At 41.2% G+C, this 17,233-nt stretch overlaps 1 protein-coding gene across 5 annotated transcripts in view; it reads left to right on the plus strand.

The window, feature by feature from the left end:
• Window positions 1-82: 82 nt before the first annotated feature.
• The window catches only part of LOC149312555 (potassium voltage-gated channel subfamily KQT member 1-like), a 383,931-nt gene continuing 366,780 nt past the window's right edge, over window positions 83-17,233 (plus strand). For all 5 annotated transcript variants that reach the window (XM_089524864.1, XM_089524859.1, XM_089524861.1 and 2 more), the window contains exons 1-2: window positions 83-166; window positions 1,831-2,413. In XM_089524864.1, coding sequence (XP_089380990.1) covers window positions 2,007-2,413 — 407 coding nt within the window. In that variant the 5' untranslated portion in view covers window positions 83-166; window positions 1,831-2,006. The remainder of the gene's footprint in view (window positions 167-1,830; window positions 2,414-17,233) is intronic.

Below are 17,233 nucleotides of genomic sequence, written 5' to 3' on the forward strand. Positions count from 1 at the left end.
AAGAAGAGAGATGTATGGGAGGGTCCTCTGGATAAGTCAGGGTGGGACTTCATCAGGCAGGGGCAGAGCCTGACAACTCTCTCGCTGCTTCTATCCTTGGATTATGCCATATGGAGCAGAGGGAAGTGCAAAGAGAAAGAAAAAAAGCAACATGCAACAGGAGAGGGTATGTGCTGCTTTCCAGATGGTTTCAGGTTTTGTTTTTTCTGTGTGCACGTACCAAATCAGGATGAATTAGCAGTAGCTTTACTCTGCAATGATACATTGCACACTAAGGGATATTTGCCTGGGTATTCAAGCAAATTTTATTTACTGGAAGATTTGAGCAAGCAAGAGTTATCTTGGTTTTCTTATAATTCATTCTGAAATGATACACTGCCAGGTAGAAAAGTTAAGTGCTTCCATTTAATGTCACTAGAATATGGAAGAAATGCAGTTAGACATACAACATGCATAATATTAACAGTTTTCAAAAATATATGTTAGGTAAATACAGAAGTTTGTCTCATTAATCAACACCAAAAACTGTCTTGACAAGCGATTTAAATTGGAAATTCTTTCTTCAGTTGATCCTATTCTACCGAGGGACAGACACAATCTATGGCATTTTTTGAGGTCATTCTGTTAGAAGGTGAAGCAACTGGGAAGACTAAATGGCTTAATGACAGTAATGACAGTGTTTACAGTACTTTTGTTTTGTTATGAACTGTCTGAATTTTTCAATTTTTTTAAAATTTGATTTTGTTTTATTCTATTTTGGTAATGTATCTGATTATTAACTCAGTATTTGTGGAATATGTAATTTCCTTAAGGAAAGACAGTATAAGGTTGTTTCAGGTAATATCAAATACAGAAACTGTGGAACTGTTACCGAATCCTATACAGTAAACAGTATAAAACAGTAAAATATCCTGTTTATCTATAAGGCTGCTGGTGGTGGGTCATTGGTTCTGATGTTTAGAGTTTTAATGACAAAATGTAATAAAAGGATATAGATTGGAAGCCACCAACCACCAGAGCCCACTGAGGATTTCCTACAGGTATATACATAATATTTACACAACCTTTTTACACAATTTACACAAATAAGGAATAATTAATTTCCTTATGTTATACTTTCACACAGACACACAAATTTGCACTTTTTATATGAAACATATGCCCTTTCCAAGTGTTGAATATATTTTTACAAAATAAGTAAGTGAATCTAGAAGTCAACCACAGTACTCAAAGAGGTAGTTTATAAACTGTTAAATGCTTTTATATCTTGGTATAAGTGAATCTGAGTTTTTGGCAGAACAATAAGATATATAACAAATACAATAAACCAGAACTGAAAGACATTATACAGGCTGGACTTACACTTCAACTTTTGGATTATTTCAAGTGTTATCAAACAGCATGCCCAGAATGTTATCTCAATAGCAAATTGTAGCTGATTCCATTTCTCTGCCATGCATTTGTTTTGCTCACTTTTTAGTTTTAAATGCACACTAAAAATATTTTAGGTCTATACCACAACTGTGCAGTCTGAGAAGTATTAAGTAATTTTAGAAATAAATAATGTGCTGTCATAAATGATATACAATTCACTTTCTTGTGTCACTGTAAATATTTAAAACTCTTAAGCAATATATTGATTTGTAATGAAAATGCCTCTACAACAAAGTAGTCTATAAATAACATACAGTTCATGCTTTAACCTCGTTTGCTTTAGTAACTGAACTCTAATTACCTGCTTACCACTGTCAAAACCTCCATCTCTTCCTTTCTAGCATATATTACTTGAGACTTCCATTATCTAAATATCTCCTTGTGATTTAATTTCAGAATCCAGGTAACAGGTGACAGACTGACTGCATGCATTGATGATGCAGAGGAGTTCCAAGATAATATTTTGCTTTTTCCTGGGTGGTTTTAGAGCACAACAGAGCAAGGGGACATACAATACCTTTTATGATTTTAAATATTGATCAAGGTGAGCAATACTCCTAGTTCATTACAGAATGTCTTATGGTAATGGTGAAACTGGTGGGCATCCAATGTATAACCTTTGCAGTAAAATTCAACGTTCGGACTCCCAAGTGGGAAACCTGAATGGACACAGGAAGTCAGCAACCTTACTGGAAGTGCAAACAAACTTAAACAATATGCAGTATTCTTCTGTGGCACTTGATCCTGATTCTTTGGTGACAGATGAATCAAAAATTTCATCAAATTCTGAAGAGGAAAACTCACAGGATCCTGCATTTCAGATGAACAGTGAATTAATGACAGGAAATGAGGTACGCCGGGCCTATGCTGCTAAGTGCTTTTATGGACCATATCTAACTAAAACTAGTATGCAAGGAGATGTATACAACTTCCTGGAACGGCCCAGTGGATGGAAGTGTTTTATTTATCACTTTGCAGTGTAAGTACCTACCTTCTATTCATAAGAATATTGTGTTAGACTTGTAAACAGATTGGAAAGAAAATGAACCATTGGCCATGATCTACAAATTGTTTCTCTTTCAGTGTGGATTATATGAGATGCCAGGCTTACCAGAATAAACCGGGAATGTATGATCCCAACCATTTATTTGGAAAATTCTGACACAGTTTTATCTAAAGCTTTGGATTTTCTTGGGGGATCACTTTTAATTTAATTTTATATGTTATTTTGGTTCCTCTCTGGAACACATCATCCTGGAGCCTTTCATCTACTGAGAGCTTATGTAAAATATTAACTATGAATGGAACTCTCTACTGCAAATCTTACAAGTGATCTTAGTTAAACTGCTATCCTGTCAACCTCAACACCTACCATTACAGAGACAGTCATAATTAATGACACCCTTATAATACTGGCTTATCAAATAAGCCATTGAAAGAATTATTAAGAAAGTATGCATGGAACTCAGAAAGCACTACATAAATATTGGACATGCTTATAGATTCATAGAATGACCTGTGTAGAAACTCCACCTTTCATTTAAATATGATTAAGTCTTGCTGTATCAAAAGCTGCTTAAAGGTCTTTAAAATTCAATAATTTGATGATAGTTACTTAATCTCCTTTAAAAAAAATTATGTGGAAGCAGTTAGCATTAATTACTGTGAGAACTGATCCATGTAATGTGTTAAAGACTGAGGCAACAATCCTCCACTATATTATTTATTTACTCATTTATTCATTTCAAATATTTTAAGACCATTTTTAGGAGTATAGCCCTCTTAAAACAGCTCATATAGTAAAAACAATAGCAATAATGTAGCAACATGAATAACACAAAAATTCATAAACAACAAATTTATGTGATAAAACTAACCAGCATTCAAATTCCAAACTGAAATTGTTGTGGCTAAAAAATACAATCCAAGAGAAAATCAGCAAAGCAAATAGCTTTTCAGGGCTTTCTTTAAGGCATACAGAAAATAGATTTTAGAAGCATGGGCTGTCACTATTAAGAAGTTCTTTCCATCATACATGCCATCTTAAATGCTCTTGGTAGTAGATGGGCCTCTGGTATGGCTCAAGATGGGCTCATATAATGCAAAGCTTTAAAGAAGGATTGGAAAAGTATGGCCCATCAAACTGTGGTCATGTTAATTGGGCTAAAGGGGCACAGATTCTTCACCTCTGCTGTGAAGCTTAAAACCAACACTAGGCTCAGAAACACACTGGCGAGCAGAATACCTGTACCAGTGTCAAATTACTATCCTATCTACTACTATGCTCCTGTCCTCTAGCCTTCCCACCCTTCAATATCCATGCTTCTGTATTCCATGCCAGCTGAAGTCTATCATTAAAGGAGCTCCAGACTGTGCACATTACAGTAGTCCAGATGGATATTACCAGAACATACTGTGCACATTACAGTAGTCCAGATGGATATTACCAGAACATGGATAACTAAAATACGATCAGCCTAAGCCTAAAGTAAAAGGGACTAGGCCTTAAATAACATGGGCATTTAAGATTGTCCAATAACATTTAAATGACAGAATAATTAGGGTTTGGTTTGGTTTAAAAAATATCTATTTTGTGAGCCTTGCAAACAATGTGGTGAGATAAAGTTCAGATCATATGTTTCATTGCTCTTAGATACCTTTGGGAAATGAGACCTGTATATGTTGGCATAGCTTCTGGTCCTAATTATCTGGGATACTCCATGGCTTAAAATTGGCACCATCTGAGTATTTTGGGGGAAGGCTCTGTGTGTGTGTGTGTGTGTGTGTGTGTGTGTGTGTGTGTGTGTATGTGTATGTGTATGATATGACCTGAGAAACTAGATGGTATAGCCATGGGATTCAAACTCAGAAGATAAAGTTGCTTGCTACAAAGGAATGATTCTTTCATAAGGCAGTCAGAAATTGCTTCTCTATTTAACTCTAGGCAACATACTGGAGTCAGAGCAGAAAGAGGGAATTGTGTCTGGTGGCTTGGAAGGGTCTGCTCTGATATACAATTGGCAGGAAAGTATTTTCAGCTACCATTGTCAAACTTCTGTCACATCTGATATTACCTTTCAGAGTTAAGAAAATAAATAATTCAATGGGAGGAAAATATTGTGAGAAACCATGGATACTGGTAAACAGTGAAGCTCTGGATATAGATTCATTAGGTCATGTCTTTTCCTCTTGGTCAGAATTGTGTTAATGTAAGGTCAACAGAATTTACAGTGCATGTTTATGTACATTTACTCAGAACTAAGACATATTGTATTCAACAAGATTCTTTACAAGTACACGTATACATAGGATTTCAGACTTTTGGGCATTTTTTTATTTGGAGCCTTTATTATTTACATCCACTTGAATTCTAGGCATGCTGAATATGTTAAAATACAGAAAAATGATAATAATTTCTATCTGCACTGAATTTTAGGCAACGTTATGTTATTGTTTTTTTTTTTAAAAAGGCGAAAGTATATGGCAGTTTTTGACATCCCTAGACTAAGTTTTTAAAATTCCTGATCAGGTTAATGGCTCAGTTATATCTTTTCACAGTTTGTCAACCAGCAAACCTTGGAATATAATTTCAATTCTGAAAATCACATATGCAGAGAAATTAGTAGAGAGGTGCCAAAGAATATCTGCTGGGGATTGGTTCCAGGACACATGCACACCCACACACACACACACACACCATGGATACCAAATTCCGTGGCTGCTCAAGTCCCATTAAATACAGGGGTGTAGTAAAATGGTGCCCCCTATATGAAATGGCAAAATCAAGGTTTGCTTTTTGTGATGTTTGTTTTTTAAAAATATTTTCAATCACTGGATGGTTGAATCCATGGAAAATGAATCAGTGGATACAGAGGACCAACTGTATATGCTTCTTCTTTTGATAAAATAGAGATAGGTACAGTTAGAAATAAAAATCACCCATTTCATTTGAAACCTGATCAGAGAAGTTGTTGACAGTCTTTCCTAGTAAAATCTATGAGTGACTACAATGGAGAATCCGAAGTTCTCATTTCATAGTATGTCCTCTTGAGTGTCTTTTCATAAATTTTATTCCACATGACAAGTAGCAAAAAGGAAGAATGTGACAATACCCAGAAAGTACCAGCAGTGGTGTTGTGTCAGCCAATGGAGCAGCACAATGGAGATTATCACACGGGAACAAAGCATCCTTATCCTGTTATTAAACTGTGTTATTCACACGATCATGTCAGGGATTTGAAGGGTTAAAACACAGCACACAGGGAAATGCTTGATGTGTGTGTGTTTGGCCATGAGCATTCAGCAGAGGGGCAAGGCTGATCAAGCTCAGCTGAAGCTCATTGTCTCAAGGACACTTCAGTGCCCAAGTGAACGTAGCCATGGATGATGAAACCATGTGTCTAGATTGCACAGGAGACACATGACATGGCTACACACCTGAACTCACTGGGTTTTAGAGACCACATGGTCTGGAGACTATATAAGCCCAGGGGTTGCAAGGGTGTGATGTGGGTTTGTAGAAGGAGTTGGATTGGTATAGTTTGGAGTTTTAGAGATCTGTATTTGTATTATAGCACTGTGAATAAAGAGTACTTTGGGAGATTTAGTTTCTCTGGTGGTTTATCAGAAGAAGCTATAGCATCGGTTTGCTGTGTGTCCCCGGAGGTTCCTGCATTGCTGCAGTTCCTGGAAGACATCCAGTTGCTGTCATCCCAAATTGGACTTTGGAGCCACGCTTCAGCTTCTGGGAATTTGCCAGCTCTGCTCCAAGGGTCTGATTTAACCCCAGGACTCATTTGAGTTGCTGACAGTGGTTGTTGGACCCCAGCAGTTGCGCTGACAGATCAGAGGGAAGATTATCACATCCCCTCTCACTTATACCATTCCTCTCCCGTCTGTGAACAGTAATGGATATGTCATTAGGTATTAACAGAAACTCCCGTTAATACCAAATGACAGGTCCATTATGGTTTACGGACGGGGGAAGAACAGGATAAGCATGAAGAGGTGTGATAAACTTCCCCCCAATAGTGTAAATAATAAGATTTAATGATAAGGATGCTTTGCTCCTCCATGTAATAAATCCCATTGTATCACCCACCCCTGAATCCATACAGAATCCTTAGTAATTTGATAAAATCAGTTACTATAAAACCAGGACTAAAACAATAGTGCATGCTTGTAAGCACATACAGAAAAAAACACATGATTCAAAACATCATTGTAATTTAGTAATAATGATAGCTCTGATTGGAGTGCATGCACATTAGAAGGTTCAAAAAGTTAATTAGCTTAGGGTTTTAATCTTGTAAGTAAATTGATGCAGTATAAGCTAGGCTTATGAAAAATGTGTTTATTGTTATAACTAACTATAGGGATTTTTAAAAAAAATTAAATAATTTTTTTTTTTGCTGAAACTGCACAAAAATTTTATAGACAGTTATTTTGAACTGAACTCAATATTTATATTTGTACAGAAGATAAACTATTTTGCAAACCATGAGACGTGCTTTCCTCTGAGGCTAAGAGAGTTCACTGCTTGAAGACTTTCTGGTCTCATAAGGGACTTTTTCCCATCTGCAAAATCATAGAATCATAGAGTTGGAAGAGACTACAAGGGCCATCAAGTCCAACTCCTGCCATCCCATGCAGAAAAACACAATCAAAGCACCTCTGACAGATGGCCATCCGGCCTCTATTTAAAAACCAAAGAAGGAGACCACCACATTCTGAAAGAAATAGTCTTCTTATTTAAGCTTTGAGGAAGTACAGCAGTAGAACAGGAACTGGTACATATAAGGTAGATCAGTATATACTGCTAGGTATCTGGCTAATTTACAAAAAGGTGACAAGAGTTCCAGGATCCAAATGTCTAAGAGCAACAATAATAAATTGTATTTTTACTATCTGAAATGTGGGGAAAGCTTGCTATAACCAACAAGTAATTTGTAAAAGGACTGCACTCCATCTGAAATACGTTGTTGATGTTGTGATAGTTCTTGTGCCCCTTCAAGTCATTTCTAACTCATACTGACCCTAAGGCAAATCTATAACAGGATTTTCCTGACATACTTTGTTCAGAAGGGGTTTGTCCTTGCCTTCTTCTGAGGCTGAGAGAATATGAGAGTATGACTTGCCCAATTCCATGGCAGAGCAGGGATTTGAATCCTAAGGCCCATTCCCACTTATATTTACATCGGTTTGTGAATTGCATTGACACCGTGTAACAGAATCGGTTGAAGCTGATGTGTAGTTCCCACTATGGAAACGAATTATGTCCTTAATCCATGTAGTTCCCACTAGTGTGAATGAGTGTCTTTGCGCTGCAGATCAGGGGGGAACCAGGTTTACTGGGCTCCAAGGGGATCGAGGGTTGGCTGTAAGAAGGAGCTCCTGGCCCCCCAGTCTGCCCTGATGGGGGTCTCTCTCGGCCAAAGGGTCGTGGCAGAGGAATGTGGAGGGCTCAGATTACTGGCAGAGGGGGCTTTGGGGGGCTGGTGCCAGGGCAAGCCCACAAAGGGGGCAGACTAGGGGGTTCCCATCCTCCATCCTGTGCCTGTGGGTCTCCCAGCAGTCTCACAAACAAAATAGTTTCATTTAGATCATAGAATCATAGAATCGTAGAGTTGGAAGAGACCACTAGGGCCATCCAGTCCAACCCCCTGCCATGCAGGAAATCCAAATCAAAGCATCCCTGACAGATGGCCATCCAGCCTCTGTTTAAAGAACTCCAAGGAAGGAGACTATCACCTTCCGAGGAAGTGCATTCCACTGTCGAACAGCCCTTACTGTCAGGAAGTTCCTCCTAATGTTCAGGTGGAATCTCTTTTCCTGTAGCTTGCATCCATTGTTCCGGGTCCTGTTCTCTGGAGCAGCAGAAAACAAGCTTGCTCCCTCCTCAATATGACATCCTTTCAAATATTTAAACAGGGCTATCATATCACCTCTTAACCTTCTTTTCTCCAGGCTAAACATCCCCAGCTCCCTAAGTCATTCTTCATAGGGCATGGTTTCCAGACCCTTCACCATTTTTGTCGCCCTCCTTTGGACACGCTCCAGTTTCTCAATGTCCTTTCTGAATTGTGGCACCCAGAACTGGACACAATATTCTAGGTGGGGCCTGACCAAAGCAGAATACAGTGGCACTATTACTTCTCTTGATCTAGACACTATACTTCTGTTGATGCAGCCTAAAATAGCATTGGCCTTTTTAGCTGCCGCATCACACTGTTGACTCATGTTCAACTTGTGGTCTACTTGGACTCCTAGATCCCTTTCACACGTAGTTTCATTCAGCCAGGTGTCACCCATCCTATATCTGTGCATTTTATTTTTCCGCCCTAAGTGCAATACCTTACATTTCTCTGTGTTGAATTTCATTTTGTTAGCTTTGGCCCAGCTTTCTAGTCTATTCAGGTCATTTTGAATCTTGATCGTGTCCTCTGGGGTGTTAGCTATTCCCCCTAATTTGGTGTCATCTGCAAATTTGATAAGTATGCTCCCAATTCTGTCATCCAGGTCATTGATAAAGATGTTGAATAGCACTGGGCCCAGGACAGAGCCCTGTGGGACCCCACTGGTCACTTCTCTCCAGGTTGAAAAGGAGCCATTGTTGAGCACCCTTTGGGTTCGGCCGGTCAACCAATTACAGATCCATTTAACAGTTCCTTTGTCTAGCCCACATTTTTCAAGCTTGTTTGCAAGAATGTCATGGGAAACCTTGTCAAAGGCCTTACTGAAATCAAGATATACTATATCCACAGCATTCCCTTCATCTACCAAGCTGGTAATTTTATCAAAGAAAGAGATTAGATTTGTCTGGCATGACTTGTTTCTCTGAAACCCATGTTGACTTTTTGTGATTATGGCATTGCCTTCTAGATGTTCACAGACTCTCTGTTTAATGATCTGCTCCAGAATCTTTCCTAGAACTGATGTCAGACTAACTGGACGATAATTGTTGGCATCCTCTTTTTTCCTCTTTTTGAAGATGGGGACAACGTTTGCCCTTCGCCAGTCTGCTGGGATCTCTCCTGTTCTCCAGGAGTTTTCAAATATGATTGCCAATGGCTCCGATATTACTTTTGCCAGTTCTTTTAATACCCTTGGATGGAGTTCATCTGGTCCCGGAGACTTAAATTCATTTAGATTAACAAGGTGTTCCTCTTCTATCTCTTTACTTATTCTGTGCTGAAATTCCCCTATTCTGTCCTCTGCTCCATTATCCTCAGGTTGAGCACCCTTTGCCTTTTCTGAGAAGACTGAGGCAAAGAAGGTGTTGAGTAATTCTGCCTTTTCTCTATCTCCTGTTAGCATTTTGCCATCTTCTCCACGCAGTGGCCCTACAGTTTCCTTCTTCTTCCTCTTGCTGCGGACATATCCAAAAAAGCCCTTTTTATTGTTCTTAACCTCTCTAGCAAGCCTGAGTTCATTCTGCGCTTTAGCTTTTCTGACTTTACCCCTACACATGCCTGCTATTTCTTTGAATTCCTTTTTCGTGATTTCCCCCTTTTTCCATTTCTTATACATGTTCTGTTTCAAACTTAGCTCGGTTGAAAGTTCCTTAGTCATCCATCCTGGTTTCTTGAGACATCTCCCATTTTTCTTTCTCACTGGAACTGTTTGAAATTGTGCCTTCAGTATCTCCCTTTTGAGAAAGTCCCATCCGTCCTGAACTCCTTTATCTTTTAGTATTTCTGACCATGGAATCGCCCTTAATACTTCTCTAAGTTTACTGAAATCCGCTCTCCTAAAGTCTAGGATGTGTGTCTGACTCTGCCTGGCTTCTCCTTTCCACTGTATTACAAACTCCAGGAGAACATGGTCACTTCTACCTAATGATCCCACCACTTGCACCCCATTAACCAAGTCATCCTTGTTGGTTAGGATCAGATCTAAAATAGCTGACCCCTTGTTGCCTCTTCCACCTTTTGGACCATGAAATTGTCTTCCAGGCAAGTGAGGAATTTGCTAGACCTTGAGGATTTTGCTGAGTTTGATTTCCAGCAAATATCAGGATAGTTGAAGTCGCCCATCACTACTACATCTCTCTTTTCTGACTGTGTGGTCATCTGTTCTAGAAAGATATCATCCAATTCCTCAGTCTGACTTGGGGGTCTGTAGTAGACTCCCACCGTAACACCCTTGTTGTTTCCCTCCCCTTTGATTCTTATCCAGATGCCCTCCACCTGGCTTCCATGATTGATGTCCAGGATCTCTTCACTGGTGTAAATATCATACTTCATACTGAACTAACAGTGTCTAAGCGTTTACAACTGTAAGCTAATTGTCCCCAACAATCTGGGTACTCATTTTAGTGACCTCGGAAGGATACAAGCCTGAGTTGCTTGAGCCCTTTTGCTGGTATTGAACTCGCAACCTTATGGTTTTGAGTGAGTGGTTGCAGTACAGGCATTTAACTACTGTGCCACCAGAGGAGCTACCCAGTGACGGTGGCAGGGAAAGCGAGGGAAGAAGAGGAGGAAGAGGTGAGAAAGGAAGAGAAAGAGAAGAAGGAGAAGAGGCACTGCTGCTGCCAGGGAGGGAGAGAGGGAGGGATTGAGGGGGGAGATGGGCCAGAAAGAGAACGCCCGCTTGTAGAGAACCCTGGAGAAGCGGGTAAGGCCAAACCAACTGAGCGGTTCTGATTTGTTCGAGATGGCCACCAAGCTAGAGAGGTCCCGCACCAAGCTTGCTCCTTCCGGGCCGCCTAGGTCCTCCATGACCACAACAGCCCCAAAGCTGGGTCCCTCAAAGCAGGACCTTGCTGTGCCAGGTGAGGGTTTAAGAGGCCAAGGGAGCCCAGCTCAACACTTCAACTTTGGGGAGCTGAAGTTTGGCAAGATGTGAATCAGATCTGTCATTCCCACTGGTTGAACACTCCTCTGAATGGATTTCCCCCCCAAAAGAATCACCAAAAAACTAGTGTCAGAAAAAAGCGAGGGTTTTGCATTTGTCTTGCTTCAAAGCGAGTCCAAACAATCACAGTCACATCTGAAACCATTTCCAATGGGGACATATAAAGCGATCAGCAAATTGTTTCAAATCATAGCGGGAACAAGCCCCTAGCCTCTCAGTGTACCAGTCCAACATTCAAACAACTGCATTGTGCTGGCTCTCAACTCATTTGAAATTAATATCAAGAAAAATATTCTTAGGTTGCAAATATGTTCAAAAGCACTTTGTTCTATAATTCTGTGTATACTGCTTTCACACGTTGCTTCAATTAATGGACATTATGATTGCAACAAAGCTAATAAACAGGTTCCACCTGACCAATCTCTACAATAGAAGCATCCCAGAGCTGTGAATTCCTGTCCGTAATGAAAAGCAAAAAATTGAGAAGATACACCCTCTACGTTACAACTAAAACAGACCCACTGAAGCAGTAAGACTAGTTAGTCACAGGGTTTCTCTCTCTCTCTCTCTCTCTCTCTCTTTTTCACACACACACACACACACACACACACACACACAGAGAGAGAGAGCAAAAACCACTCATGGATGGGTTTTGAAACACTCTTGCTACCAGGGAGTTTATCACACGGGGGGAATTTCTCTTAATTTCAAATGAAAAGAAAGTGGGGCCAGAATGCATTTACGTGAATTCGCTAGTTCAGCAAATGTACATGAATTCAAATTGCATTCGAACTGACTTCCCATTGCCCGAAAATAGCTTGCCATTGCCCGAAATTGTGTGTGGTAGTTTATCACGCAATAACATGAAACCCCATGATTGGGTTCAGACTGACTTCACATTGCCCCTAATTGCATGGGGTAGTCTATCATGCAATAACGTTAAACCCCCATGATTGCATTCGGATTGCCATTGGATTATACTTCCAATTCCCCTTGTCTGATAAGCTCCTAGGTCAGTTTTTGTGCAACCTGGATTCCAACACACAAACACAGAGCTTTTGCCCTCCAGCTCCATACCTCTTAGAGCAAGCTGTGAGCAAAGGCAACCCACTTTTTAGTGGGAAGGAGGAAGGGGCATATTCACCTCTGCTTCAGGCTTGGCTGCAATTGGTTGGGCAGAAAAGGGGAGCTCTCATCACCCCCTGCTTTGAAGGCTCGTTGGGCAGAGAAAGGGGAGGGCTTGCTCTTTCACCTGTCCCACGCCTTCTCTTTTGTTGAGTGTGAGCCTGGGACCTGGGAGTGTGAGTTTGGGAATCTGGGAGAATAAACCCCATACAGATTATTTCCACCAAAGGCAGAGTTTGGGGTTGAATGGAGTCACCCAACTTAGAATGTCACCCAGTGCAGCCTGCACCCTCACAGCCCCCTCAGTGACACCTCTCACTACCAGAAAGATTCAAGTTTCGCAAAAATTCTGATGAAAATCTTTCACAGTTCTCAATTACCTTGATGGACCTAAGACAGTGATGGCGAACCTTTTTAGGTTCGTGTGCCAGGGGGCGGGGCTTCTGCCCCCTTGGGATGGGGCTGCATGCTGGGGCGGGGCTTCTGGCACAGGAGCTGTGGCTTCCACCCTCCATGGACAGAGTTTCCACCCTCTGGGCAGGGCTTCTCCCCTGCCTTTTTCTTGGCCCCCAGCTGTCTCTCAGAGACAGTTAGGGGTCAGCAAAGGCCCGTGAGGGGGCGGAGCCATGGACATGGCCCCAGTCCTCCTCTTCTCAGGCCTTTCTTCACCCCAAAGGGCTCTCTAGAGCCCTTTGGGGATGAGGAAAGGCAAAAGGGGAAGAAGAGGAATGGGCAGGGCCCCTTTCTCCCTCCCCACGGACCTTTCCCTATCCTCCAAGTGCCCCATTTGGGACACTTGGAGGGCAGGAAGGGTAAGTGGGGAGGAAGAGAGATGGGCAGCCCCCCTGCCTCCCTCCCCTTGGACCTTTCCCTGCTTCCAGCTGTCTCTCCAGAGACAGTTGGAGGCCGGCAAAGCTCCCTGGGGAGGAGCAACTGGCACGCGCCGGTCGCTCCTCCTTTCTCCGCCCTTTTCCCGGCCTCTAGCTCTCTTGAAGAGGCAGCTAGAGGCCAGGAGAAGGCTGCGAGGAGGAGCCATAAGCTCACTCCTCTGGCTCCTTCTCCGGAGCACCCTTTTCTGGCCTCCAGCTGGCTCCAAGAGACAGCTGGAGGCCAGGAAAAGGCAGGGAGGGGGAAGAACGGGCATGCATGTTCCTCTTCCGTCTTCTCCCTCGCCCCGTGCCTGAGGAAATGGCCCAAAATGCCACTTCTGGCATGCGTGGCATAGGTTCGCCATCACTGACCTAAGACTATGCCAGCCAGTTCTTCCTCCACAAATTTTTAAAGATTTATTAATTTGTACAATCTTATATTCACCTACCAGTTATTAATCTCACTAGGGCAATCCGCAGTACAAGAAGAGGTCTAGACCACACTGGACCAGCATTAAGGAAATACCATGAGTAATATCTGATTTCCATAAATGTTGAAAACTGTTAACCAACTTATAAAGAGTGTCCCCCTCAAAAAGTAAATAAGGTGCGGCTGGCGCCATACTAGGGTTAAGGGACTGCACAGCAACCGCATGGTCCCTAGCACTGTAGACATGGGTGCTGGCATTATTAGCGCAGCGCGGCATTTGCACGTTGCAGTGGCACACTTGTTACGCTGCCCCAGCAGAAACAACCCACTTTTTGCGGGTTCTTTTTCATCTGCAGGGAAACCGCGTGGTTTGGCAGCTGCAGCTTCCCTGCAGAGGAAAAAACTCTGCCACTGCTCCAGACAATGTGGAAGGTATGTACCGGGCCCAAGTTCCTTTAAAAGTCAGTAAAAATATTTATAGTGTGCCCGCGTCAACCGTGGACTTGCCATCTGTGGATTTGGGCTTCCACGGATGGCAAGCCCCAGCTTTATAAATGGGCATGGGTGCATGTGCCCTTTAAAAACAATGGATTGGAGAGTTGTGTTTTTTTGCTATCTGCGGGGGGGGGGGGGGCAGTCTGGAACAGATCCCCCACGGATAGCAAAGGCTGACCGTTTTACTAATCAAAATACACACTGCCAGAAAGTTAATTTCTAACTTTAAGCATATTATTATTAAAAATATTACTTCTTATTAAGAATAATATTAAGAAGTAAGGACATTACTTCTTATTTTACACAAAATTTCATAGTTTGTACCTATGTAAGAAGTAGGAAAACAACATACAACCAGACTATGTCCTTTCTTCCAACTACAATCCTATATACATTTTCTGATAATCGAATCTCACTCAAGACAGTAGAACATAACTTGTGATTAAAAATGGATAGGACTGTGCTGCATGATAATTAACCAATCACCACAGTAAACACTAACAAGTAGTAGGGTAATTCTTTCTACTACAGCACCAGGCAAAAACAATGTGCAGCTATTCCATATTTTTCACTTGGGGGGGAGAGGGAGAAAGAAGAAATAGACAAACATGAGAAAATGATATTGTAGAATACATTACCACTGGGACACACATATCCTGACCATTCCATAAAAGTGGTAATCTGATTGCAGAATAAATACTTGCTCTGGAAGAAGCCCAAATGATAGAACCTTTATCATGCTGCTTGTTGTTGTATGTGATCAAAATGTGAATGGGATTATGATTATTAGAGCCTGAACCTGAGTTCAGCATTGTTGTTATTAAACAAGCATTTGATTGAAATTCACTTTGAGATATCCTGGGAATAGGGGACAGAGGATGTAAAAATAAGTAACAGTCTTAAAACCAGGCCCGTCGCTAGGCCTTCAGGGGCCCTGAGGCAGAAAGTAGGGCTCGGTAGGGCGGAGTGTTTGCATGCTCCTGAGTCCTACCATGTGTCACGGCGCACCTCCGTTTGGGGCCCCCTTTGGCTGGGGGCCCCAGGGCGGTGCCCCAGTTGCCCTGGTTGCCCCAGCCTAGCTTCGAGCCTGTTTAAGACAAATTACTAGTATATTAAAATAAAGGGCTATCCTTCTGTGAAATAATGGAAACTTCTGTTAAATCATATTTTCTCTTTATTGCTCTCTATCTTCCAAAATTACCTTTTTTTTTTTGCTAGCAAATAATAAAAAAAATGGTGAAGAATGAGAGTTTGTGAATTAAAAGGACAGGAACTCATTTCAAGGGCTATACTTATAGCATATAATCATGTCTAAAGCTTAAACAGATTTCATTTCTGTAGATTTAAATACGTGAATAGTCATCGCTAAGCCTATTTGGAGCTAAGACTTAAATGTCCTTCTTTTTTTTTTTTTTAAAGCATTTGAAATATGAAATACTGGTGATGAAAACAGATTGACCTTCCTTTTATACATTTACATTTACAACTCAGCAATTTCCCAAATATTTATGGGAGACAGAAGGCTTTTTACTTATCTGATTAAATAACTGGAAATATTTTTCATTTTCAAGTGGTAAACATCAAATCACATCTGGGAAAACAACACATATGTAAGACAATGAAGCTGATATGATGGCCAGCATTTTTTTTACTGTATCTTGAATATAACATAATATACATTTCTTTATAGCAGGAAATGATCGAAATCTTATTAACATATGCAATTATAGCATTTGAATTAACAGAGTTTAAGCAAGTAGTCCGGCTGGGATGATGATTTTGAGATCACGTCTTAAATTAAAAGCTTTTTAGGCAGAGAGTCAAAATGAGCAGACGTATGGATTATTACTGACATCATTCCTGAAATGTCTATCAATTTGGAAGCCAAACAGGATAGTCAGAAATATGGTGTTGTTTAAATATTTTCTTCCTATGACATTTTCCTATAATTTTCAAAAAACAAGATACAAAGTTTAAAAAGTTACACAAAGGTCCAAAACACACTGCAGAGATAATTCAGTTTGAGACCACTTTTAACTGCCCTGGCTCAATGCTAGGGAATCCTGGAGACTGTGGTTTTGTGAGACAATTAGTCTTCTTTGTCAGAGAGCTCATGTGCTACAGTTCCCAGGGTTCCCAAACATTGAGCCAGGGCAGTTAAAGCAGTCTCAAACAGGATTATTTCTGCAGTCTTTTTTGAACCAAAGATAGTTTTCTTCATTTTAATATTTTATTATTATTATTAATAAGATAACTCTTTTAAAGATAACTCTAGCGCTTTACAGACCACCCAAAAAGGGCGGTCTGCCGGCGCACTGGTTGCTGTGTCCGGGAACCGCACAAACCACGCGATTCCCAGACTCAACAAAAAAGAAGCTGCAAAATGCAGCTTCTTCTTGCGGCACAGAAATGGCACCACAAGTCGCCAATGGCGCACCCGCGGCGTCATTTCCGCCATGCGATGTGCGGACACTAGGTGTCCATGACGTCAAGATGGCGGCACCCGTGTAGAACGGGTACCGTCATCTTGTACGTGCTCAGCACATACTAGGGTTAGGGGCATCCGGAAAGGACGCCCCTTTCGAAACCTAGTACGTGCCGAGCACGTACTAGTTTGCCCATCTGTAACGGGCCTCTGATACAATGACATTAAAAAATCTTTCAGAACAAGTGGAAAAATAGGTCTAACAATAGCATTACTATATCATCAGGTTTCAAATGAGGAAATAGATCAGAGACATAACCAGAACTTTGCACAGGAGGAGAGCAAAAGGGATGACTCATGAAATGCTTATAGAAAAAAGAGTTGCCAAATAGAGTTAATATTGTCTTTTTGGTTATTGTTCTTAGAGTCATATAACCGGTAAGACAAATACCAATTACACGGAGGTGGCTTCAAGATGCTCCTGTGGTGTGGCATGTCGCTGCAGCAAATAAGAGCGAATCTTTTTCTATTTGGGCCAGCATAAGGCCAGATTGGGCCCATGATGTGTTGTTGCTATGGCCTCAGGGTGACAAGCAA

The sequence above is a fragment of the Sceloporus occidentalis genome, unplaced genomic scaffold (genome assembly GCF_023333645.1).
Source record: "Sceloporus occidentalis isolate IW3139 unplaced genomic scaffold, rSceOcc1.0.p SCAF_5, whole genome shotgun sequence".
In the NCBI taxonomy this organism is placed as follows: domain Eukaryota; kingdom Metazoa; phylum Chordata; class Lepidosauria; order Squamata; family Phrynosomatidae; genus Sceloporus; species Sceloporus occidentalis.